Below are 26,897 nucleotides of genomic sequence, written 5' to 3' on the forward strand. Positions count from 1 at the left end.
GCAGAGCAGGGACTTAATCATTTGACAGCCGAGGGACCTACAGTTTGAGCGATTTAGGGGACTTGCTCCAGTGAGAACCCACATCTTCTAAATTCAAAGCTAGCGTTCTTTCCCCTATGCTAACCCGACTGCCAGACCTCAAATATGTCCTTGAGCAGAGAAGATGGGCCACGGCTCTTACAGACTCCCTGGGACAATCCTGCTGGTGCCACCTTCTTCTGGAATTCACTGAGCTGAGAAACTGTACATGAGTGGCACTTCTCTGGGTCACTGCAGAAAGACATGAGCCAGAAACTCAGGGGGCTAATCTAAGTGGACAGGGCCCCCACCACATTCCCGCAGGGACACATTTTCTGCCAAGGTAGATAGCACCGGTTTATCATGAGTGATGCACAAAGAAATGAAATGATTCCCCGTCCCCCCACCCCTCTCCGCTCACCGCCCCACCTCGCAGCTGTCATCAGGGAAGCAGAGAGATCCGGGCTGCCCCACATTGCAGACTGGGACCTAAGGTCACTGCATTTTATTTAGCCAGAATCAGTGTCATCTGGGAAGATCAAATCTGTGCTGCATTAGAGGGTAAGTCACAAGGGACATTTCAACATAAACAGCACATCTATCCTGTTATCCATTTCCCTCAAAAGAGAAGGAAAAGAAACACCCAAGTAATTTGAGTGAAAATGGTATTTAAATAAACTCAAAATGGAGATACCATCCATTTAAAGCAAGTGACAGCTATGCCCTAGAAGGCATCAAGTTGAACATTAGAAATACAAAAATGAATAAAATCCCATCTCTTCCCTTCAAGGACTGACTGTCAGATCTGGGAGACAGCCACATAAATAAATACCACGGCATTATGTGAAGTGTCCTGTAACCCAGTTATGAGCAGATACGAATCTCCACACACACGGGTTAGGGAAGGTTTTGCCAGAAAAGGTGCCACTGAGCTGATACCTGAAGAATGAGTAGGAGTTTAGCAGGCTGGAAAGGGAAGGGGACAGGACACTGCACAGAGTGGGAACAGCAGTTATAGGGAGGTGCGGAGGTGTGTGTGGGGGACCAGATGTCCCTGATGGACTGCAGGGTGTACCGGGGGATACGAGGCAGCTGCAGAGAGTGTTGCTAGGCTGGGGAGTCTGAAATCAGCCTATAAAACATGGGGTGCCCTGCAAGAGAGGGCACTGGGGTGATGTGACAATGTCTGGGTTACAACAAGGAAGAATGGCCTGGAGAGGACCCAGGCTGCAGTCGGGGAGACCTGCCTTTTATTTGAAAAGGATGATGTGATGGGACAACCATGTTAGAGCTAGAGAGGAAGGACAGTTGGAGAAAATCACGTCACCTTAGTCTAATTCAGGGAGAGAAAACCAACAGGGAAATCTTAGGTCTGGGAACCTGGCCCTGTTAAGAAGCAGCCAGTCCCCAAGATAACACCCAAAGCAAGGGATGGTTATGATGACAGACAGTTGGGGCCAGATTAAAACCTTTAGGGACCTTGACACTGAAACGATTATGCTGCCCCAGTCTTCATATGTAATTCAAAAAACACCAATCTGTGAAATAAAATTTTGTTTTTCAAAAAAACCCAAAACCTACATGCCCGATGAAACATAAAATAGCTTCCTTCTAGACTCTTCTGATTGTCTTACTTGCATCTTGAAGGATTGACAGCGCGCCTACTTTGCTGGTGCTGTAGACACTGCTCAGTCTGCCCTCTGAATCCCCAGCACGGTTTACATCCCACCATCCAGTGGAAATGGCCCGTGCCGGGCCATCCAACCTGAACAGAGGGAGATTCCCTTGAATTGGAAGACATTCTGGAGACTTGGAAGGGGATACCAGTGTTAAGATGCAGTTTGAGGCTGGCCATGCACAGGAACTGAAAATTCGTTTCCAGGATTCCAGCTCCAATTTGGCCTAGACCTGGAGTAACGAGGCCATGCACAGGAACTGAAAATTAGTTTCCAGGAGTTAAGATTCCAGCTCCAATGCAGCCTAGACCTGGAATAACAAGGTCATGCACAGGAACTGAAAATTAGTTTCCAGGAGTTAAGGTTCCAGCTCCAAATTCGGCCTAGACCTGAAAGAAATTATAAAGCTGTACCATGTGATAGGAAAATTCAGGCTTAAAAGGAATACCTAGTCTGTCTTCCTCTCCAGCTGCAAAACCAGACATAATGACTAGGAATTAAAAGAACAGTCACAATTATTGAGTATCTGTCATGTGCCATGCACTACGCTAAATATCTTTCACATACAATTTTATATAATTTTCTCAGTATACCGACAGGGTGGCTGTTAATACCCCATTTTGCAGAGGAAGAAAACTTCAGGCCCAGAAGGCCAGGTAACTTGCCCAGGTTTCAGAACCTGGAAATGACAGAGCCAGACGTGAGACCCAGACCGATCTGATTCCTAAGCTTGTGCCTCTTTCCTGCCATGTGCCGAGGGGTAGCACCTTGTCTCTGCAACCCTCCAGACAACCGTGGTCTGCCTTTGCTTTCCTCTGTTGGCACAGCCTTGTCATGATGACTGATTTGCAGATATGGAACTATCATCAGAACTACTCTCTTGGTTTGTTTATTTTACCTTGGGTGTTGCTGCAAATTATAAACTAATCCTGCAATTCATTACATCTGACTGCAGAAGGGAGACTGCTGGGCCCCTGATAAGTATAACGTGAGGATAGACAGAAGACTATATTGCCACCAACTGGGAGTCAGATCTGGCCAGGGACTTATCAGTCAGTCCCGAGGAGGCAGTAGGGCTGCTATAAAAACTCGCAGGAGAAGATCTTGTGTTTTAAACTCTTGAGGTGTTTTCTTCAAGTCAGGCCCTCTCTTGTTTCTGGCTTGGATTTACAAGCCACCTGTGGTAAGCCTCATTGATAATCCTTTTAAGAAAAGATGTATTAAGTACCTAATATGGACATGGCTCTGGCTGGACATCACAGTCATTGGCAAGAGCTTTTTGTATTATTAGTTAGGTAAGAGGGATAGCGAAGCCAACCACTGGGGTCAGAAAAATTAGGGAACAATCACCGAAGAGGGGGACACCATCGCCATGTGACTTTTTGCATGCAGTCTAGTTGTACATCTCTGGTTAGCTGATAGGAAGAAAGAAAGTACTCACCAGCTGGTGTGTCCTTATTTTCCAGTCACAGCCCAGCGCACAAATACTACCTGACCACAGACCCCATGAGCGGGGCTGTTTTCCTCTCGGACACCAACAGCCGGAGGGTCTTTAAGATCAAGTCCACCGTGGTGGTGAAGGACCTTGTCAAGAACTCCGAGGTGGTCGCAGGAACAGGTGACCAGTGCCTCCCTTTTGATGACACTCGCTGTGGGGATGGTGGCAAGGCCACCGAAGCCACACTGACCAACCCCAGGGGTGAGTAAGGCCTTGCTTTTTAAGTACAAGCAGTAATGTTGATTGAGGTCCTAATGGTTAACTTCCCAGGAGTTGTGAGTCTGATACCACAGTCAGGCTTGGAGTTGGAAAAAATTGTAAATTCACACCCTTTGATAGCAAAATTCAGGTTTAATGCCCACTCCATTTTTCAAAAGAAATACATGTTTATCGTTGTGAATACATTTTGGAAAATACCAAGATGTCTGCAGAGAAAAGTTAAAATTGTCGTAATTCCACCTGCTCAGAGATATTCCCAGGTAACATTTCCTGCCTTTCCTTCTAGTCTTTTTTCCATGTGTTTGCATGCATGTGTTTGTGTGCTCACCAAAAACAAAATGAGGCCACATTAAACTGTTCTGGTAACCTACTTTTTTTCCCCTAGATGGTATATCACGAACATTTCTCCATGTTACCCATCTTCTTTGTACTCATTTTTATGGCTCTATAGTATTCCATAGAATGGATGTCTCATCACTTATCAGCCCCCTACTGTTGGACATTTATGCTCTCTCTCACGTTACTGTTTTATAAGAACATTGCAGTGTATCATCCTTGTAGATGTTCACATGCTGTAAGATGGGTTAGCTGTAAGTTTCAATTTTGAGTCCTTCAAAAAGACCTCTTAATACCCACAATCACAATTTTTCCACTCACTTGTTCAGCAAGTATTTACTGAGTGTGCGGTATGCTGTGGTTGCATAGATAATTTTAATGTAGCAGAATAAATAAGACTTGAGCGTGAATCACTGATGTGGGAGAGAGGAAGAAGTGCTCCCTGGCAAGCCAGGAGACAGAACTGTGCAAGGGACTTAAATAAAAGCCGAGAGAGGCCCCTTGTGCCTAGAAGACGGGGAAGGCTTTTTGGAGGAGAAGCCGTCATTGTCGACATTCATCAGCAAAGCATCCATTGTGTGCTGGCCATAAAGCTGGGTGACCTATAGTGTCTAAGCCTCAGCAACCCCCTCAATAAAATTGGGGTAACAGTACCTTCAGTGTCCACCTCCTAGGTTTGTTTTGAGGGTCGTAATAAATATATTTCATATGCTATACCACAAAAATGTCCTATGTGATTGTGTTAGCAAATGGTGCCAGGTTTCAGGCCTCTCCTAGACCCAGATGTACCCCTAGTGAGTGAATTAATATCTGTGAAAAGTGGTCGGTAAAATGCAACTGCTACATGCACTTTTAAGTCAAAGCATTATTGTCTAGTGAAATCAGGCAGTTCTGTATTCAAATTCAGACATTGCCACCTAATAGCTGTGTGAGTTTAGGTGAGTTGCTTAACCTCTCTGAGCCACATTTTCCTCACCTATGAAATAGAGATATACTGTACAGTTGCAGTACAGATTAAATATTATCAGGAATGAAAATGCTTGGTTCATTGGTTCCAGATACCTGATAAACATTCTCATAGTGACTCCTATTATAGTTGTTGTATTACATTACCTTATGTTATCACACCACATCATATATTATATTATATAACCTCTATTAGACACCTGATTGGTCAGGTAGTAACTGTGGGGTAAGTATTGTGACATCCATGGTCCTAACTATGATGTCCTCCTAATTATGATTTCCTAACACTGAGCAAGTAGCCTGCAGCAGAAAGAACAGGCTTACACTTAGGGATCCTGCGTTATGATTCGGTCCTACTGTTCCCTGCCCTCTGACCTCCTCCTTTGGGCCTCACTTTTCCCGTTGGTAAATGAGCGGATTGGGCTAAATGACACCCCCCCCCCCCGCCCCGACACCACGTGCAACATTCTATTCTCTTCAAATTAAAAGCTTTTTTTTGAAAGTGTTATTCTCTCCAGGTCTTTCTCAGTTGCTTCACACACATATGTGTTCTCCACCCGCCCTCCTCCCACCCCCGCACACACAGACACACGCATGCATGCACACAGATGTAGTAGCAGTGAAATTGCCCAAAAGCCTGTAATTAACCCAGATAGAAATGACAAGGGTGCCACAATATGCAGACACTTCGCAGCAGGGAGGAGAAAAGATGTCCATCTATTTAGCACAACAAAAGGAGAAAAACTGAAGTAATTAATCAGGGGGCAGGTCGCTTCTATTAGCCTGTGCAGCCAACTTTGTAAACAAGAATCCTGATTGTTCGTGGAGCACTCATCAGTCCTAGCAGATGGAAGAGAAAGACAGAGCATAGCCAGGCAGACAAGAAAACTCCTGTCCTGCTACTTAAAGAATGTAATTAATTTACATTCTAGGCAGGGAGGAGGAAAGGCTTGCTTCCCTGCCTGAAGGCTGCCTTGTCCTCTGTGTGAAATCGCTGCCCAGCCCTGAGCAGCCTTAAGGAGGGGGAAGGAACACCACTCCAGGGGTCTTCATCACTCAGAGCCCTTTGGGTGTCTGAAACCTCCCCAGTCACAGACACGCAGACCCTGAGCAAAGGGTCTTTACAAAGTGCTGGTCGAATTCTCATAATTATAGTCGCTAATAATTATTGAGGGCTAACTGTTACACATCAGATGTTATTATCCCCATTCTGTGGATGAGGAAGCTGGACTTAGTGAAATGCCATGGCCAAGGTTATACAACTGGAAAGCTTTCTCTGGCAAGCGTCTCTACCTCTGTGAACCTTTCTCCAACCCCTTCTTTCATTTCATTGCCCAGAGAAGACTGAGCAGAGCAAAACTGACCAGAATCGCCTTTCCTTCATCATGTCTCTCCCTGGGGCACTCGCCTGGTGCTGGCTCATCCCCAACCTCCCCATGTGCTCCTAGGGGTCCTGTGTCGCCCCCTAGCACCCCTGAGCAGTTCTCAGTTTGGTAGGGCTATTTCTAAACTCGGGATGCTGCACCCAGGGTGGAAATCAATCTCACCCACAATAAAACATATCAGTCTCGGCCACGCCCAGAATGAGTATTTCCAGGAGTGAGGCCAAGCAGGGATGTGTTGGGGGGGGGGGGGGGGATAAACACTTCAGAATGATTCTGATACACATCACTGGTTAAGGAGTACTGATTTACTAGCATGGTTCTGAAACTTTGTTTCATATCATGATCACCCAAGGTGCTTGTCAAAAATACAGACAAATATTCAGGCTCCACTTGAGATGTTCTGGACCAACTACCTGTGGGATACATGATAGAAGGCTTCCAGATGATTCACAAACACAGCCGGGAGTGAGAAGTACAAATTTAGAACAATCCCTTTATTTAAGAGCTGAGAATCCAAATGCAGAGATATCCAGTGACTTGCCCAAGGCCACACAGCTGGTCATGGAGAAAGTGAATGGTGAATTCAGACTGCTCTCTTCCACCTGCCTTTTTAAAACATTTATTTCACCCATATTCTCTACACAAACCCAAAGGATGCATGTTTAGGCTGTATACATCTATAATTACCAATGACCATAAACTAAGAATAGAAAAACATGGAGGATGATTCTCTTGGAAGAAAAGAAAAATTGTTACCAAAATGGGGATGGATTTAATGACAAGAATTACAAGGCTTCAGAAGTTAGGTTAACTTAACTCACAGCTTTGACACTGAAAAGGGTTCTCCTTACTGCTACGTCCAGTGCTTGACAAACCCCCAGAAGTAGGAGTCCAGTTTTGGTGACTACCTAAGCTGATAGGTAAAAATCTCAGCAGTAAGGTGGAGGGACCAGAGCCCTGGAGACTCGGGTTCTAATCCCTGCTTTGAATAAGTCACCCTAAGCCTCTGGGCATCTGTCTTCCAGCCTTTGGATGGGGAATGAATCCTGTGGGGAGGATGCAATCAAATCACAGAGGGGAGGTTCTTGATCAGCCCACAAGGCTCCATCTGCGCGTAGGTTGTTACCACCTCTAACGCTGTTTTTGGCTTCTCTTTCCCAGGCATCACGGTGGACAAGTCTGGGCTGATTTACTTCGTGGATGGCACCATGATCAGACGCATTGATCAGAATGGGGTCATCTCCACCCTGCTGGGCTCCAATGATCTTACCTCAGCCCGGCCCCTCAGCTGTGACTCCGTCATGGATATTTCTCAGGTAAGGGGAGAACTCTGCCTGCTAGAGCCCTGGGGCTGCACGCTCATCCTCTCACCAGTACCCAGCTCTCCCGCTGGCCCCCCATCTTTATGCTGCACTAGCCTTTGAAGAGCACATTCTTGGGGCTGGGCCTGGGGAAGCACTAAGGATGCAAAGATGAGTAGGGCGAAGCTCGGTGCTCTGGGAGTTCACCAGAGGGATGACAGGTGGTCGTCAGAGGGATCCCCATGGACAGTGAAGAAATCTGCCCAAGGAAGCTTCAAAGGCAGCAGAGAGTCAAATGCTGTGAATTTAAATCCATAGCTGCCTGTGAGTCCTCTCTTTGGAAACACAGGTACTTGTACATTGTCTTTTCTCTTTCTCTACTGTAAATGACATGAGGACAGGAATTCTGTTCATCTTTTCCTCTGCTCTAACCAGAGTACCTTGTATACAGTAGGAGTACAACCAGTATTTGGTGATTAATTAATTGATTGGCTGATTGACTCCAAGCTTTGCCGCTCACTAACTGAGTGACTTTGGACAAATTCCTGAAGTCCTTTGAACCTCTTTTTTTTTTATATTTTAAAAATGGAAATAGCTGACTTCAGCCTGGCAGGATTGCTTCGAGAAAATACGAACAGTGCATACTAGGCTCCTGGCACCCCTTGGCACTTGAAAGGTGGTCAGTCAACAGAAGTTCTGGTGCCCACGTTCACAAAGGAAGTGCAATTTGTGCCAGGTTTTGAAGGTTTAATAGGGGTTTCTGGGTGGCCAGGAAGAATGGAGACATTTCACACAAAGGGAACAGCATGTGCAAAGGTACAAAGATGTTCATGGGCCCGGTATATTCAAGGACCACTGGAAGATTGAATGCTTGAGCATAAGGTTCTTGGAATGAAGAAGCAGGAGTTGAAACTGGAGTGTTATTTGGGGCCAGTTGGGGAACGACCTTCCCATGCCGTGCCAAACAGTTTGGACCTTAGCAGTGAACACCAGTAATCCAGTGCAGACCCAGTGACTGGCAGTTCAGCATGTCCTTAGTTTGTCCTGCAACGTCTTGGCAAGGAAAGTGTCCTTTATTGCTAGATCTTTCGGCAGGGCCTGGCCAGAGCTGCCAGCATTAGCAAAACCCAGGAAAAAGGAAGGCACGAGTTACATTAAATTGTAGAATGGGGACAGCAATAACCACACTTAGCTTTTTAAACCCCCTTGTAGGGCAGGCTGCACACAGGCCCTTTTCCACTGACTATTCACCTGCTCCCTGTACTCAGGGTGCAACAGAGGCCAGGAGGCCCCCCTGTTAGTGACATGTGTTGTGGAGCACTGTCCCCAGAGCCCCAAGGCTGGTGCTGGCGGTCCCAACACCCGCGTCACATCCCTTTCGATTGCTGGCGTGGTTTTCCTCTGCACTGGCTAATGTGATTGTTCCGCTCCAGAATGGAATCTGTTCTCTGCCACTCGTCTTTCCAATTTGGCAGGCTTCCCCTTGCTGGCTCGAGAATTTCCCTCTCCAGTCTGTGAGCAAGCTTGAATTACCCGTCAGGAAGCTGCTACGGCCTGAGGATGTGCACGCGAGTATTTTCAATTCTCAAAACGGGCCCCGCACCAGCCAGCACAGGGCACTGAAAATTTTCAATCCACACGTTGGAAAGTTGTTTTACTTTAGTGAGAGGTGCTACCAAGCAGCCAAATCAAAAGCTCAGAGGACAACCGGCGTGTAGTGGAACGGGGGAAAAACCCACACTTAGCTTCAGAAATCCTGGGCTGAAATCCCTTTGCCCCTGGTCCTCGCTACCCTCATCTGAATCTAAGCATGGAATTTTTTTTTTTTTTTTACCAAACTCTCCAGACACGGCTTATATTTTTATATACACGTATGGGCGGGGGTGCTGGCTTTCATTCTGAGAGCTTCCTCTGTACAAACACTCAGAGCTGTTTTACTGCCCCGTGGGGAGCAGGGAGTAAGCCAGAGAGCTAAGAACACAGCTCAGAGGCAAGAGTGCAAAGCAGGGAACCAAGGAACTTGGCCAGCTCCCCTGGGTGGAAATAAGCCCAGGCCCAAGGAGAAACTAGAGGGAGGAATGGAGAAGAGAAGAAACAGAAGATGTTGCCGCCAATCAAAAGAGGGGATTAGTTCCTAGCTCAGCAGGCTACAGGGTGTGATCATATGCAGGGTCCAAAATGACTTCTGAAGAACTTCTTATGTGTCAGGCACTGTTAGAAAGGAGAATACAGAGATGCGTAGGACTTCCTTTTTCTTACCTAGCTGTCACAATATTCCCAAGAGGTGATATTATCTACCCCATTTTACAGATAAGAGAACTGAGGCTCGGGGCAGTGGTGGGGGGGGCAGGGGGCGGGGAATTGCAGTTATAAATGCAGAGCCCTGTGCTTGTTTCCATCAGGGATGTGGAAATGAATTTTTTAATGAAACCCTGTACATAAATTGCCTAGCACAGTGCCTGGCAGCTAGTAATAGGCTGTAAATATTCATTCCCTTTATAATTTACAAAGCAATTCCTTGTACATTGTCTTGATACTCACAATTACTCTATGTAATATTTATTACCTCCATTTACATATGAGGAAAGAAGTTCAAAGTGTTTAAGTAACGCACACCTGTAGTAATTGTAGAACTGAGATAAGAGGTGAGGTGTGCTGACCCCAAATCCCTCGCTCTCTCCGTGCCGTTGACCAGTCATGTAGTCATTCATTCATCTAGCAATCCTGTTTTTGAGAACAAATAAGTCTGCAATAAGGCAGTCATCTCAGAGTGCTTTGATAAAGGCACAGAGTGTTCTGGGGGACAGAGGAGAGGGGGCTCTATCCCTTCTCAGGACCACAGAATGTGGGAGCTGGAGGGACCACAGCAATTCTAAAGTCTTGTTCTCCATTTTAGCAAGGGGACATTAAGCCTGAGCACCCCTGTCACTAACAGGAGGGAAATCAGAGAAGCTTGTGTATTTGGTCTGCTCCAGAACTAACACACAGGCTCTGTGACAGAGCCAGGACTGACTCTCAGAGCCCTGTTCCTTCTTTTCCAGGTGCTGTGTGCACAGGGCAGGAAGGAGAGAGCAGAAAAGCGCTTGCTCTTCCTTCCTTCCTTCCCCTCTTTCCTCTCCCCCTTCCCCCTCCTCACCCACCCATCAGGGAGCCATCTTTTCATCATAATGACTGGCAGAAAGGTCTGAGCAAGCAGGTCCCCAAGGTGCCAGAGGACCAGAAGGCATAAAATATTTAGCAGCCAGTGTTGACAAGAAATGGGTTTTAGGAAATTGAAAACTCCCCTGTCACGTTACAGTAAACTGTTCTGATGCAGCCAAGGGCTGCCGTGACGCTATGCTCCAGAGAGTACTGGGAAGTGTGAAGGCAGCGGCTCTGGCCAGTGGCTCTGGCCTGCCTCAGGCTCCCTGGCTCTGTGCGGGCAGAGGGGCCCAGGCTGGGAGTGAGGAAGTAGGGCCCGAGGGTGGCCCTGAGCAGAAGGGTCAGACGGAGGTGGCCACATCTCATAGGTATATAATTTACTGGGGTTTCTTTCTGCGTTAGTAAACTACCACATGGACATTGTAGAAAATGTAAAAAGTTAAAAATTACAAAGAAGAAAGTTAAAATTACCCCTAATCCAAGTACCGTTAACATTTTGGTTTTTCTTCTCCCCTCTATCTATAATCTAATTTATTGTTACATTTTCCCCCAATTGGGATCACACTGTGCTTACAATTCTGTAGCCTATTCTTTTCAATTAATTCATAGCAAACATTTTCCAATGTCATTAAATATGCATCTATAACATCACTTTTAAGAGCTACGTAGAGTATTCTAACTCATGGGCGAACTAAATACCATCGTTGATTTAGTGAATTCCCTCTTGTTGGGCACTTGAGTCGGTTGCAGTTTTTCACCATCATTAAACATTGCCGTGGTGTGCACCATTGTTCACAAGGTGCAAGAGCAAATTCCTGGGAGAGAAATTTCTTACCTAAAGTAACATGCGCATTTAAGTAAGCCCCACGTTGGACGGAGTGTCGAGGGTTTGTAGGGGGCCCAGGAACCAAAGGTGGTGAGTTCCTAGGAGTGCGGTAGACAACTGGGATGGAGGAGACGCTTCCAGCCCATGTGCAGTGTGTCTGGATGACCTCTTGGGGACACAGCTGGCCAGTGGCTTCCCGTAGTGCCAGCACCTACCTCCCGGTGTGCTGTATCCCACAATCCAACCTCCTCCTCCTCCACCAGCACAGCATTCTTCACCTCAGACCCTGCCAACTGCATCCCATGCATGCCTACCTGCAAGCTCACCATCGTCCCTGCCAGCTTCCCAGCCCGGCTCAGAGGAGGCTTGGGCTGGGCCCCAGGACCTCTGAACCCCTCATTCCCATCGCCACCTTCATTAATGTATTCTGGGAGGACCTGTCCTCTGGGGTGCTAGAAACCATTTTCTTTTTTTTTTTAACTTTATTTGTTTCTTCGCTTTTTTAAGATTTAAATCCACATTAGTTAATATAGAATAATAATGTTTCAGGAATAGAATTTAGTGATTTATCACTTAACATGTAACACCCAGTGCTCATCCCAACAAGTGCCCTCCTTAATGCCCATCACCCATTTAGCCCATCCCCCCAACACCCTACCAGCAACCCTCAGTTTGTTTTCTATAAGAGCACATAAAAGTCTCTTACAGTTTGTCTCCCTCTCTGTTTTTACCTTTTTTTTTGTTTCCCTTCCCCTATGTTCATCTGTTTTGTTTCTTAAATCCATGCGAGTGAAGTCATACGCTATTTTTCTTTGACTCACTTATTTCACTTAGCATAATACCCTCTAGTTCCATCCATGTTGTTGCAAATGGCAAGATTTCATTCTTTTTTGGTCGACAAGTAATAGTCCATTGAATATATATACCACATCTTCTTTATCCATTTGTCAGTCAGTGCACATCTGGGCTCTTTCTATACTTTGGCTGTTGTCGATAGTGCTGCTATAAACACTGGAGTGCACGTGCCCCTTCGAATCAGCATTTTTGTATCCTTTGGGTAAATACCTGTTAGTGCAATTGCTGGGTAGGGTAGTTCTGTTTTTAATTTTTTGAGGAGCCTCTATACTGTTTTCCAGAGTGTCTGCACCAGTTTGCATTCCCACCAACAGTGCTAAAGAGATCCTTTTCCTCCACATCCTCGCCAACATCTGTTGTTGCCCGAATTGTTACTTTGAGCCATTCTGACAGGTGTGAGGTGGTATCTCATGGTGGTTTCGATTTGTAGAGAAACCATTTTCTAGAGCTGGGATTCACAAACTTCAGTGTGCACATGAGTTATCCGGGGATTTTATTTAAATGCAGATTCTGATTCAGTAGGTTTGGTGAGACCTGCCATTCTGCATTTCTGACCAGCTCCCAGGCGATGTCAGTTCTGGATATTGAGGAAAGGCTTGTTCTTCCTGATAAACTGAATTTGGATATTCGTGTTAATCCATGAATTCAGTGGGTTGAAATATCAACAGTTCACGTAGAGTCTGAGATATCTGAACAATTCCTGCTTCAGCCTCCAGACTCTATCTGCCTTCTTCTCCCACCTCCATAACATTAGCTGTCATTATTTGAGCACTTACGATAGGTTAAGCACTCTGTGGTATCGTCAGTCCTGTTTTACGGATAATGAATATTGAGGCTCAGAGAGGCAAAGTAATTTGCCAAAGGTCATAATGGTGGGGCTAGGATCTGAACCTAGACCTGTCTGGCTCCCAAGTCTATCTCTTGTTTACTTTTTATGTTTCTTTTTTTTTTTCCTTTTTATTCCCTTCTTCATATTTTGGGAGTCTAATGGAGACCATCAGGTGTCTTGGGGGCAGCTTTTGCATGGTTTCACTCAGATCAGAGGGGTTGACCTCCATTGTTGATGACAAGCCACTGTGAGATCAGGCAGGACTGCGTTTGAAGGCACTTGGGACATTATTACAAGCTATATGGGCTGTGGGACGGTAAGTGGTGAACACCTTGCCGGGCGTCTGAGTATCGGTGTCTCCATTGTCAGGTTCGCCTGGAGTGGCCCACAGACTTAGCTATCAACCCGATGGACAACTCTCTCTACGTCCTTGACAACAATGTGGTCCTGCAAATCTCTGAAAACCACCAGGTGCGCATTGTCGCTGGGAGACCCATGCACTGCCAGGTCCCCGGCATCGACCACTTCCTGCTGAGCAAGGTGGCCATCCACGCAACCCTGGAGTCTGCCACGGCCTTGGCCGTCTCACACAATGGGGTCCTGTACATTGCTGAGACCGATGAGAAGAAGACCAACCGCATCAGGCAGGTCACCACTAGCGGAGAGATCTCGCTGGTTGCTGGAGCCCCCAGTGGCTGTGATTGTAAAAATGATGCCAACTGTGACTGTTTCTCTGGAGATGATGGCTATGCCAAGGATGCAAAACTGAATACCCCATCTTCCTTGGCTGTGTGTGCCGACGGGGAACTTTATGTGGCTGACCTGGGGAATATCCGAATTCGGTTTATCAGGAAGAACAAGCCTTTCCTCAACACCCAGAACATGTATGAGCTGTCCTCACCAATCGACCAGGAGCTCTACCTGTTTGATACCAGTGGAAAGCATCTGTACACGCAGAGTCTGCCCACAGGAGATTACCTGTACAACTTCACCTACACTGGGGATGGCGATGTCACACTCATCACAGACAACAACGGCAACATGGTGAACGTCCGCCGGGACTCCACCGGGATGCCCCTCTGGCTGGTGGTCCCAGATGGCCAGGTGTACTGGGTGACCATGGGCACCAACAATGCACTCAAGAGTGTGACCACGCAAGGACATGAGTTGGCCATGATGACATACCATGGCAACTCTGGCCTTCTGGCAACCAAAAGCAATGAAAATGGATGGACAACATTTTATGAGTAAGTATCACAACAAGGCCACTTGATGATCTTGTTTCATGAGAGGTATTGTACGATTAGAGGTGAGTCGATGGAATGAAAGTTTTTGGATATATTTTGTTTTCGCTCAGAATTTGGGATGCAAACCATTATTGCCTACAATATGTTCTGCGTGTTCATATTCCAGACGATTGCTCCTAGAAAGCAACACGATGTAGTGGAAAAGGCATGAACTTTGACATTAGAAGAGTTGGGCTTGCATCCCTCTAGGCCTCAGTTGCCACATCTGTACAATGGAAATACCTGCCCAGCATAGCACAGGGAAGTAATGTAGATAAAAACCGCAGAGCGCTAGCACCTTCATATGATTCCTGTCCAGAAATAATGGCAATGGGAGAAAGAACGGTTCCATGTAGATGAATTTTCCACGTAATCAAAGCTCACATCGTCAAGTTTCAAAAAAATATTTGTTTTCATTTTAACCATTTGGGGTGGAACTTAACAAATGCTTTCCATGCCTCCCTTCTCAAACCCGTTATACGAACATAATGAAACCTTTCTCTTTATGAGTCGAGATCCTTAATAAGGAACAGCCACAATTGCATATTATGTAGAAAGTGAGGCCAGAACCCTTTGCCCCTGCCCAAAGTGACTGTAAACTGTTCTTTGATCTGCTCCTGTGTCTCTTGGTATAATTTTACTGCTTCCCCCCTCAGAGTGGCGCTATTGCATCACTATATGTTATGGTCGTGCCACCCACCCCCAGGGGCTCACTTCCCTTCCCCTCCTCCAGGGTAGCACTTCTTAAGTGGTGTAGCCAGAAAACCAGAAGTTCGGCTTATTCCAATCCTAGTCAAATCAAACACATATGTATCTGAGGTCTTCCTCTTTGAGCTATTTTAATGAATGGATTTTGTACCTTCTCGTTTTGCTACAAGGCTGAGATCTCGGGGGCGGAGGGGGGCAGGGGTTGGTGGCCGGAGGCTTTAAAAAATCTAAGTAGTACCAGATATGGGCTAGGAACCACATTATTGCATTTAATCCTCACAACAGCTCTGGAAAATGAACAATAGTATCTGTTTTATAGAAGTAGAAACTAAAGCTCAGAGAGGCTCTCTGTTAGACAGTGAGAATGTGGCAGAACTGGGGTCTGTCTGATGCCAGAGCTCCTGCGCTTTCAGCCCTGCCCTGCTGTCCCCTGCTGAGTTTGTTAATCCCAAATGAACTTAAATCCTTGAACTGTAAATTTTTCTCAAGCTTGTTCAAGCATCAGTTTCTCACAGTCCTGGAATCCAGAGGAAAAGGATTTGTAATAGATTTTTCAGTACAATTTGCACCCAAAAAAATGTCACAGCAATTTGTACAAAGTTCACTGGCTAAATTCCTGTCTCCAAACCCGGGCCTTGTTAATTACAAAGAAAGACAAAGATCCAGGAAAACAGCAATTATCTTGATTAACTCATTGAAAGGGAAATACACTAAATAATTCAATTTCCCTCCATTGCCCAATGGAAATCCCTTCTACATTATTTAGCCAACACAGGGGTTTCTTTGTCAGAGCAAAGGGGAGCACTCAGTTCCCAAGGTCACTCCTTCAGATCCCAAACTGAATGTTTACACATCACTGCAACCATTAATCTCCACCAACCCTGAAATCTAAAACCATTTCCTACACCTCCACCAGAAAGGATCCCATTCCCTGCTCCCTGTCTCCCTTGATGGAATATATAGCCACAGTTGTTTTATGAAGAAGAAGAAAAAGGTAGGATAATCACTTTTTATAAAATGGCATTTGGAATTCCCAAGAATCCCCTGTGAATTGAAGATAAAAGCCCTAAAATTAAGAGAGAAACTTATCTTGACATCCCCACTGTGTGCCAGGATCTTTTTCAACTTCATATGCCCAGCAACCTCAGACCAGAGAAATTAATCATCCGCCATTTTGTTACCACCAATGAACAAACTGAGGGATTAGGAACACAGAGAGATTAGGGAGCAGTCTAAAATTACACAGGGAGTACATTGCAGAGCCAGAACACAAATCCATGTCCTTTCATCCACCCCGACTAGGTTCACCTAAGTTCTTTGTGACTTATCTGTATGGTAGGGATAAAAATAGTACTATTTCATGGGATAGTCTGAGGTTCAAAATTTCAATGAGATAAAATAGGGAAAACTCAGGGTCTTACTCACCGTAAGGAATCAACTGAGAACTGCTGCTGCTGTCACCACCACCACCACCATCATCATCATCATCATCGACGACGTCACTTCAAGCAATACGAGTGGATGTACCAATAATTGCATAAATATTATTCAGGCATGAAAGGTATTACCCGGGAACAGCTGCAAGTAAACTAGTCAAGAGAGCAAACAAAAGTTGTGACGAAAGTAGGTGGGAATTAAAGTTCATAGCAGGGGAGCAGAATCAAGGGTGGAGTCTGAGAGATCAGGGCAGAACTAGGAAGGGGTCAAGTCCATAAGAATATCCAAAATGGGCTGAAAAAAGGCATGCAGAGTGGGTCATGAAAAAATGGTTCAGCTCAGACTGTGAGCAAAGCAAAGGTCCCAGATACCTGTTTTCACTGAATATTAGCCCTGTGACTCAGGGGCTGGCTGACTGGTTTCCAGACCTAGGTTTCAACCAGACAGAAATCATGCCTCCCTTACCCCATTTCAGGGTCATTATGGGGATCAAAAAAACTAAACAAACACTAAAGGTAAAAAATGCTTGTAAACCGTGAAGCTCTCAAGAAGTACAGATGCAGTATTATCATTATTGTGGTGTTTCTTAACACACATTTTGACAGATTTTGCCAATGCACCATTGCTCTAGTGAATTTTCTACTTTTAGCTCCATGAGGCAGTTTAGTGGATTCCAACCCAAATGCTCTAATATTTTTTTTAAAAATCAGCCCAGGCTTGCCTGTAGCACAGGCTATTACTGAAACAAGTTTTAAGTTGGCTTTATTGATCCTTTCAACAGATTAAATAATGCATCTATCATAAACACAACACACTTCAGAGCAAGTCGACTTAGGAGTTCACAGTTCTGGGGAATGAAGGTTACTTTCCTCTCGTCAGCCTACAGGTCTGCTGGCAGAAAACCTCAAAGAACTCTATAATGCAGTCCTCATCTCCAATGTGTGGTATCATTAATTTCAGACTTGGGCTCCTGGCCAGATGGCATTCAGTGGCTAAGAGAACGGCCTCATGAGCACGAGGCAGGTTCCAAAATTCGCTTGCTGGGTGGGTATGAGCAGCCAGCTTTCCTAAGTTTAACAGGGGTAAGTGGCTCTGGTATCCCCTGGTGCCCTGTGACAGCTTCTGTCATAGTTATGCTCACACTAAATACTAATTTGTCTCTGTATCAGGCTTAGGGCTTGCCACCTAGTAGGTGCTCAGTAAATATTTTATGAATGAAATGTAAATACAGGGAAGGGAAATAAAGAAGGGAGGAAAAATAGCTGTAGCGATAAGAGTATCAAATCCCAGCTCCAGCATTATCTGTGTGCCCAGCAGGACATAGAATTCAAGTGGTTCAAGTAATGACACTTGGCTTAAGGGTTTCACTGGAGGATATAAGAGCTGGAAAGTACATCGTTCCCAAACTTAACAGTAGGAATAAGCCAGGCAAATGGCAAATTCATGAGTTTTTCTTAAACTTCTCTAAGGTCACAGGGCAACCACCTAACCAAATCCAGGGAGAGAGACTCCTGAAGAGAAAGTCGAGACGTGAGCACTAGCTTACCTGGGTTAACACAACTGGTCACAAGAGATCAGCTAGGGTGGTTTGGCAGATTCATGAAGGCTAAGTGGAAACTGGCAAGAGAGCTTGAAGCCCTTAGAGGCTGCAGACAATGGGTGAGAGAGTCCACATCCTCTCCATGATTTCTCTCCACAGCCTGACCAGGTAACTCTAAGAAAAGAGTAGAGAAAGATGTAAGTGTCTACTGTGGTAAACTTGGGAGGTCCTGCCTTCTGTTCCCATCCCAACCCACTTTATTTCCCATATGGAACAAAAGCCTTCATCTGTGGAGAGAAAGGCAGCCACCACTGTCCTCCCTAGGCACTGGTGGAGGCCCACTGCCGCTGAATAAGGGAAGAAAAAAATGTTTAACTTCTGTTAGGAGGGGAGGGGGATAGGCAATGGGTCCAGAATTACAGCCTGACGGGGGGCAGGAGCACTCACTGAAGAGGCTACATTTTTGAGACTCGGGACACATGGTTACATAAGACCGAGGCTTACTCAGAACGAGAGAGAACTCTCATGTTCACCACCCACCCCCATAGTTTAGCTAAAAAGCTAAACACAACAATGGAAAGCAGAATAGTACCATGAGTGAGGTAAGAGAGGGATAAGGGCTGGAAAGAGACCCTCCCTGAGGCACAGCACAGAAAGGGGTTCTAACACTTAAGATGGAGTTGACACTGAGAAAAAAAGTCGTCTGACAAACTAGTTTAGCTCCCTAAACACAAGGTATCACTAGAGGAACTTAAAGCCTACTAAGGTCAACCAGAGAAACATCAAACTTCAAAGCCAGCCCAAATCCTAACTCAATTAACTCAAACCCCTTCACTAAAGTCCTAGCAGAAGGAAGCTCCTACTCATTTCCAGGCATAAAACCTGTTACCTCATTTTCTAGTGTAGTACACAAGATGTCACACTTTCAACTGAACGTACAAAAAGGCTAGAAAACACAACACACTCCCAAGAGACAAAGGAATCATCAGAACCACACTTAGATATGACACAGATGTAGAAGCTGTCTTTCAGGGAATTTAAAATAACCATAACGTTAAAAGATCTCATGGAAAAGGTGAACACTATGAAAGATCAGATGGATATTTTCAGCAGAGAAGTGGAAACCATAAGAAAAAAATCAAATGAACATCTAGAAATGAAAACAAGTTCCAGAGATGAAGAATGCCTTTAATGGGCTTATCAGTAAATGGAGACAGCTGAAGGAAGAAGATGGGTCAATAGAAACTACCCAAACTGAAATATAAAGAGAAAAAAAATAGTGAAAAAAAAAAGATACAGAACCCAAACATCCAAAAGCTAGGCAATATCAACTTGTCTAATACACATATAGAGATCTTCCTCGACTTACAGTGGGATCACATCCTGACAGACCTTACCAAAAGTTGAAAATATTCTAAGTCAATGAATTTAATACACCTAACCTACCAAACATTATAGCTTAGCCTAGCCTACCTTAGATGTGCTCAGAACATTTCCAATAGTCTCCAGTTGGGCAAAAGCATCTAATACAAAGCCTATTTTATAGTGAGGTGTTGAGTATCTCATGTAATTTATTACATACTGTACTGAAAGTCAAAAACAGAAATGGCTGTATGGGTGCAGAATGGTTGTCAATTATGGGATATTTACCCTCGTGATTCAGGTGACTGACTGGGAGCTGTGTCTCCCTGCTGCCCAGCATCACGAGAGGGTGTCACATCACTAGACTGGGAGAAGATCAAAATTCATAATTCGAAGTACAGTTTCTCCGGAGTTCACATCACTTTTGAACCATCATAAAGTCAAAAAATCAGGTCACCTGAGTGTCTCAATCAGTTAAGAGTCCGACTTCAGCTCAAGTCATGATCTCACAGCTTGTGAGTTCAAGCCCTCAGTTGGGCTCTGTCCTGACAGCTCGGAGCTGGAGCCTGCTTCAGATTCTGAGTCTCCCACTCTCTCTGCCCTTCCCCAGCTCGCACTCTGTTTCTCTCCTTCAAAAAAAAATTTTTTTGTTAATAAAAAATTTTTTTTAATTAAGTCAAAAATTCATAACAAAACATCGTAAGTCAGGGACCACCCATAATTAGAATTCTAGGAGAAGAGCAAAAGAGCAAGGCAGAAGAAATATTTGGAGAAGTAATGTAATTATGGACACCAAACCACAGACCCAAAAAGTTCAGAAAACACCAAGCAAAGTTCACACACACACACACACACACACACACACACACACACACACATCTTAGTCATCTATTCAAAATACAAAAGAAAAAGAGAAAATCTTTAAAGCAGATGGAGGGGGAGGCATTTTATATAGAGGAACAAAGATAAGAATTACAGCAGACTTCTCATCAGAAACCATGCAAGCGAGAAGACAGAAGTGCTGAAAGGGGGACAAAAACAACCAGACTTCTATACCCAGGAAAAATATCTTTCACATAAAGAAATGTTATAGAGGTATAGATGTATAGGCAGGGATAAGAGAACCAAGAAAGAATGGTGAGGCACTCAGGCATTAAAAACAGTGAACAACCTTGACCAACCCTGAGGCTTAAGGGCAAGGCAGGGCAGAAATAGGATGTTGTTACTGAAGCCCAGTGGAAGCCATATAATCGTGAATAAGTAGCTATCTCATAAAAATTATAATTATGGACAGATGAAGCCGCTATTAGAAATGTGGCACTGAAGTAGATCAGGAATAAGGAAGGCTCCTCTTAACATCCAGTCTCTTGCCAATGCCTACCATTGACTGAATCCAAACAGAAACAAGCCAGAAAGCAGGGGAGTACGGTGGGGGGAGGAGGGGCAGTGATGTAGTCAGCTCCTCTGGGTACAGAGAAAAGCGCAGAATGGATCTGAGGGGAGAGAGGATAACCAGCACAGACACTGACTGGCTCTGTGACCTCATACACCCAAGTGGCAGAGCCAGGATTCAATCACAGATCTCCCTGAATCCTTTCCACCAGATGCACTGCTTCAGGTACAACATCAGTGAGAGATCAGACCTACCATCGGTAGGGTGTACCAGATGTTAGAAATCCTCAAGGCTAAAATGCATTGGTGGGACTTAATTCTATAGGAAATTAGCAGCAAGTATAAGTTTTAATTGCAGAATCCAAAAAGTACCCTGGCTCTGGTACAGTTTTGGAGAAGATAATGATGTAGCAGTGCCATCTTTTATAGTAACCTGAGGCCAAGGGAACTATCCATGTGCATGGGCTGTGAATTCTAATTATTCACAGAGGATATGGTATCCAATTCCTCTCGTTGACAGTGGTGGCATTTGAAACAGCCATAGATGAAATTCATAAAAATCAAATCTCTATTTTCCAACTAAAAAATCCCAGTCAGCAAAAGTTAGTATCAGAGAAGCAGTTTGGCATTTTCCTCACCAGCTGCAACATAGTAAGTGGCTTGAGATGTGAAATATTGAGTGTGAAGAAGAAAGCCTTGCAGTGTGTGTGAAGATACCCTTTAGCGGTCCTCTTCTGAGAGCCAAGTTCACAGCAACTGTATGAATCTTTTATGTGTTTTCTTTCCCCATTCTCCAAAGATGCTTTGGGAAAATGGAGTGAAGAAAAGTCAGTGGAAAAAAATAATGAAAAGCCAACCATCTGGCCATCTCCATCATACCCCCTGAATATGTGTGTGTGTAGGGGGGTGCATCACGGCAAATTCAGTTGCAGTGATATCAAAGCAAACACCTTGAACAGAAAACTATCAGTCTTCTTGACCCACTTGAGATTTCCAAACACAATGTTTTCTATAACATAGTGATGAACACAAAGGTTTTTCCCTGAAACAGCATCACTTATGGGAAGCTTGATGAAAGAACACAGACTTTAAGGTCAGACAGACAGACTTGACTTTGAATCTATATTCCTCAAGTAGCTGTGTGATCTTAGACAAGTTATTTATTCTTTCTGAGCCTCAGCTTCACCAATTGTGAAATGACAACAATAATGCCTACCTCAAAGATGGTTATGGGCATAGTGCTTGGTACCTAAAAGGTAATCAATCTGTGGGTATTTGTGAACTTTCCCTTCCTCATATGGAAGGGGTGAGGTGAAAGGGAAGAAATTCTTAGTTTTTCTTAATCCATATCTTGAAAAGCCTGTAATAATATCTACTCTTTATTATTCATTCATTCATTCATTCATTCATCTAAGAAATAAGTATTGAGTGCCTTTTATATTCTGCATAGTCTCCTAGGCATGAGAATACAGACAAGGTCCCTGTCCTCATAGAGCTTATATTATAGTCGGAAGAGACAGATAAACACATAAATAAGATAATATGTAATGAAAACAATAAAATCAGAAAATGTGGCCAAGATGGGAGGACCTATCTATTTAAAGGAAGGCCTGACTGAAGTGATAACATTTGAACTGAAATGTGAGTAATGAAAGGAACTAGCCATACAAAGATTGGAGGGAAGAGCATTCTCTGCAAAAGGAACACTAAGTGTGAGCACTCCGAGCCTGGATTGAACGTGGCGTGTTTGGAGAATGGAAGCAGATGCAGTGGAACACAGGAAGTATGGAAGAGTAGAGTTCAAAGTGAAATTGGAAAGAGAAGCAGGAAAGAGTAGGTCCTTCAGCCAACATTCATTTACGTTATTGAACATCGACTACATGCCAGGCACTCTTCTAAGTTCTGGGATACATTTGCGACCAAAGTCCCTTCTCCCATCAGGGAGTCGACATGGTGGGGAAGGCAGTCTCCTGTGGTCCTGCAGGCCCTGATGAAAAATTTGCATTTCATTTTAAGCATGTTACCTTATTTGAACTTCACAGTATCTTCCTGAGACAGGTGTTACTGTCTTCATTTTATAGAGGAGAAAACAGAAGCTCCCAGAGGTTGTGTTATATAACCTGCCTGAAATCATGTCATTTGTAGGAGGTTGATGGTTCACAGGAAAAGAGAACTGAGTGCCCATCCTCTAGGGTTAACATTCATTGCTGGCAAGTGTAGAGCCTGAATTCAAAGCCTAGAACGTCTGACTCCAAGGACTTTCCCATATTAACACGTTCCTTCCTCTTGGTTAGAAAGAAAGAAATTTGCCAGTTCTTTAGAGCCAAAACAGACAGAACTAAGCCACTGTCCCAAAGTCACCCAATCGCAGGGCCAGGGTTTGAAGCAGCCACTTGGAATCCAGAGAGGGGGGAAAACTGTCCCAACTTGTCCAGCGGTTCTGTCTTTCCGTCAGCAGCTCTGTAGCAGGAAGAGAGAGGGCTCCACCGAGGGGGCGTGGCACCTAGGTGTTCAGGGTTCCCCGGATGGGCAGCTCCAGTTTTTCCCTGCAGAGCCAGAAACAGCGGTGTTCTGATGAGCTAATCACAGGTATTGATCAGGCAGCAGGGAGATCCAGTGGCATTTCCCAGGCTCTGGAAGGCACTGAAATGAATGAATAAGAGACAAGAAAATTCTATAAATTGGCTGTTCTATTTGATGTTCATTTAATTAAGACATTCGGTCCCTCTAATGGAAAATGTAAGGAGTGGAAATTACTGGTTTTCGGCCATCTCGTATAAAATGAAAACCAGATCTTGATGGCATGAGGCTTTTCATTGTATCTTCTTCAAGCTCAATTTAATTATGTATTACAGGCTACCTTCAATAATAATTACAATTGTCTGCCTTCACGCAAAGGCTCTTTCTGTCTTGGAGACCGGAGCTCTGGGGAGATGCCTATGGAGATTGCTGAAGTATCATTTAGTGAGAGTAGCTGTTTCCGTCTTTGTGTGCGTTCATCAGATGCTTGCCAGGTACCCACTGTGCATCAGGCCTCTGTCAAGTCCTACAGGAGATAGTGTGTATGTAAATGAATCATGTCTCCCCTTCCCCACAGAGCAACAAAGGGGCCTCACGTATCCAATTGTGCAGTCATTCATTTGTTCAACTAACGTTCCCAGCCCGTCTGACACCACAGTCCTGTCCTGACGTAAGCACCCCAGGCTGAAGCAGGTGACAGCTTGTACGTGAGCTGTTACAGAGCAGGGGACCCATTCTGCGATGCAGCTCTGCCAGTGTATTACTGGGAGAAGGGACAAGAGAGAAACGAGGGAAAGCTTTACGTGGTGTCATTGGAGCAAGGCCATATTAAAGCAGTACTGAAGTGACATGTGACCCCTAATCCATGATCTCCCTATCAATTGTTATTTGTAAGACTCTAAAACTCCTTTTTTAAAAACATTTATTCATTTTTGAGAGAGTGTGAGCAGGAGAGGGGCAGAGAGAGAGGGAGACACAGAATCTGAAGCAGGCTCCAGGCTCCAAGCTGTCAGCACAGAGCCCAACGCAGGGCTCGAACTCACAAACCCCAAGATCATGACCTGAGCCGAAGCCGGACACTTAACTGACTGAGCCACCCAGGCGCCCCTAAAACTCCTTGCTAAGTATCTTGCGTGATGTAATAAATTCTTTTGTATCCAGTTAGATCAGGAAATTAGATAGTCTGAGTAAGTCGTCTCAATAAAGAGTATGTACATGGATAACAGGTGTTCAGAGAACCAGACTAGAATAGCATAACCATCCCATAAACCTGTTGAACTGAAATGGGTCTTCCTGCCGATTTAAGGTAACTCAGGACCTGACAAGACTCAGAATACTCATAGCCCACAGACATAAGTACAGTGACCAGGGCTGAGCCAGTTTCTGGGGTGGGAGCAGGGTGGGTCTTGATTTTGAGCTCAGAAATTTGGGGTACCCTAGTAATATTTACTGTAAAGGTCTGGAGATAGATGTTGGCAGATGCCCTATATGTGAGACTTCCATAAATGCCAGTAATTTAAATTTTTTAATGTTTATTTTTGAGAGAGAAAGAGAGAGAGGGAGAGACAGAGAGACAGAGCACAAGTCGGGGAGGGGCAGAGAAAGAGGAAGACAGAATCTGAAGCAGGCTCCAGGCTCCAAGCTGTCAGCACAGAGCCTGACATGGGGCTTGAACTCACAAACCATGAGATCATGACCTGAGCTGAAGTCAGATGCTTAAGTGACTGAGCCACCCGGGTGCCCCAAATGCCAGTAATTTAAAAGGGCCTCTTCCCCCAAGATGGCCATGCTCATGACTTCTCTGTACATGGCAGTATTTGGGTTATCACAGCACTTTGCTGATTATGAAAATAATCCACGGTCATTATTTTAAGATCTTTGGGATATAAAATACCACTAGTAATTCTACTTCCCAGAGATAACCACTCTAAAAATCGTACATTTTTGTACAATCCCTTCCTATTCAAATTTCCAGCAGCCACAAAGAGTTGAAAAGAAAACCGCCTCTCCTAGAGTTAAAGGGAGCAGAGCTCTGAGAGCATCTCCAGGAGAGAGAGGCTTTAGGACAAACTTCCAGGTCTTCACCCCAAGACTCACCCTCCTTCCTAGCAGCAGTGTCTCAGAATCACCTCCTCACCCAGCTCTGAGGGGCACCTTACACCTGTGACCCTCCAATCCGGGCTTTAAGCCACATGGTCACCCTCCCCTAAGCCAGACTGACATTTTCTTACAAGACTCTGACTCCGTACTAAGGAAGAAAAATGAGAAATCGTGACAAGAAACAGTTTTCCAAAGTGCCAAAGGTACCTATAGGAGAGCCCAAGGACTGATACAGCCCACACCCTTGCCCAGCTGAGACCAAGCCCAAGGTATGTGGTACAGATCTGTGTTGTTGCCATCCTGGAAAGCGCTTGCATCCCCTTCCTCGGGCCTCAGCAACCGAGAGATTCAATTTCCCCCAGAGTTAGTCTTGGATCAAGGACCTAGGTGATTCATGTAACCAGCACCTTTGTCTGTGGCAGACTGTCCCGGCCAGGGACTGTTGGCATTCAGCGTAAAGAGTCCCACGGTTAGTACCAGGCACAGGGACAGAAAGAGTTGGTAGAGGGCACAATCCATGCAGCACCTGTATCTGACCTTGGGCAAAAAATTGCTCAGCAAACACCTATCTGGTCTCACCTCCCAAGTCTCACCTGAAGCGGTCGAAGCAGCAGCACCCGAGGCATCAGGAAGCCAGGTGCAGCTGGAGGATCATGGGAAGAGCCAGGACTGAGCTGAACTCTGGAGCCTTTTATTTTGCCAGCCATCAAATCCCTCGGGGCCCAGAGGCCAGCTTCACGGCAATAGTGAGAGCAAAGCAGGGGGAAGAGTCCACCAGGGAGACACAAAACTGAACTTGCATGTGAGCTTCAGTACGACTAGAAGTCAGAAACACTAACATCTGGACGAAGATTTTTCCCATTCGCACACAGGTGCGAAAAGGCTATTATACCTACCTTTTTACACTTCAGCCTCCCGCAATTAAAAACTGTAACTGAGTGTTAAAAGCCTACTCCCTACCATCTCCCAGCCACTTTGCCGCAGGTAGGGCACACCAACAGATGTTTGCAAACGGACGCTACAGAAATGCTCACTCAAGGCAGAGAAGCAAGTGGGACCCTGGAAGCAGATAAATCTGACTTTGAGTTTTGACTCCACCACACTTACTATCTGTGTGACCTTGAGCAGGTGACTCCACTTTTCTGAACCTCCTCCAAAAAGGAGATCATTTATACCGTTTAGACTAGTAGCAAGGATTAAGGGAAAGGATGTATGAAAAGCACTATGCCTGATATGTTGTGGGTGTTCAGTAATGGTAGGCATTTCTTTTATTATTATCAGAGATGGAAAAGGGAATTAAGATTCAGTTGTGATGCTTCAAAAAGACGCCAGCAGAGCAAAGCTGTGAGTCCTGACAACTGCAGATATATGCATAGCTGCTTGGTGCCTGACGTGAAATCTAGACGGGAAGAGGTTGCAAGAGCTCGTCTGTTTAGCCTCCTTATGGGGGAGCAGAGTCCTGGTTTGAATTCAGAGCCCCCTTTCCCCAGGGTCCGTAGCTT

At 45.0% G+C, this 26,897-nt stretch overlaps 1 protein-coding gene and 1 long non-coding RNA gene across 12 annotated transcripts in view; one reads left to right on the plus strand and one right to left on the minus strand.

Moving 5' to 3' along the window:
• Positions 1–26,897, plus strand: part of TENM4 (teneurin transmembrane protein 4) — a 744,941-nt gene that overhangs the window by 692,165 nt on the left and 25,879 nt on the right. For all 9 annotated transcript variants that reach the window (XM_023238928.2, XM_045038070.1, XM_045038066.1 and 6 more), the window contains 3 exons: positions 3,161–3,393; positions 7,260–7,414; positions 13,420–14,297. In XM_023238928.2, coding sequence (XP_023094696.2) covers positions 3,161–3,393; positions 7,260–7,414; positions 13,420–14,297 — 1,266 coding nt within the window. The remainder of the gene's footprint in view (positions 1–3,160; positions 3,394–7,259; positions 7,415–13,419; positions 14,298–26,897) is intronic.
• The window catches only part of LOC123380229, a 28,335-nt gene continuing 8,847 nt past the window's right edge, over positions 7,410–26,897 (minus strand). The window contains exons 2-4 of one of the 3 annotated variants that reach the window (XR_006585775.1): positions 22,800–23,418; positions 16,470–18,195; positions 7,410–10,123 (exon numbers count right to left, since the gene is read on the minus strand). This is a non-coding gene — a long non-coding RNA (uncharacterized LOC123380229). Of the gene's footprint in view, positions 10,124–14,295; positions 18,196–22,799; positions 23,419–26,897 lie in introns of those variants that run through there. The other 2 variants (XR_006585774.1, XR_006585773.1) reach the window with 2 other exon arrangements.

Source organism: Felis catus, chromosome D1 (genome assembly GCF_018350175.1).
Source record: "Felis catus isolate Fca126 chromosome D1, F.catus_Fca126_mat1.0, whole genome shotgun sequence".
Taxonomy (NCBI): Eukaryota; Metazoa; Chordata; class Mammalia; order Carnivora; family Felidae; genus Felis; species Felis catus.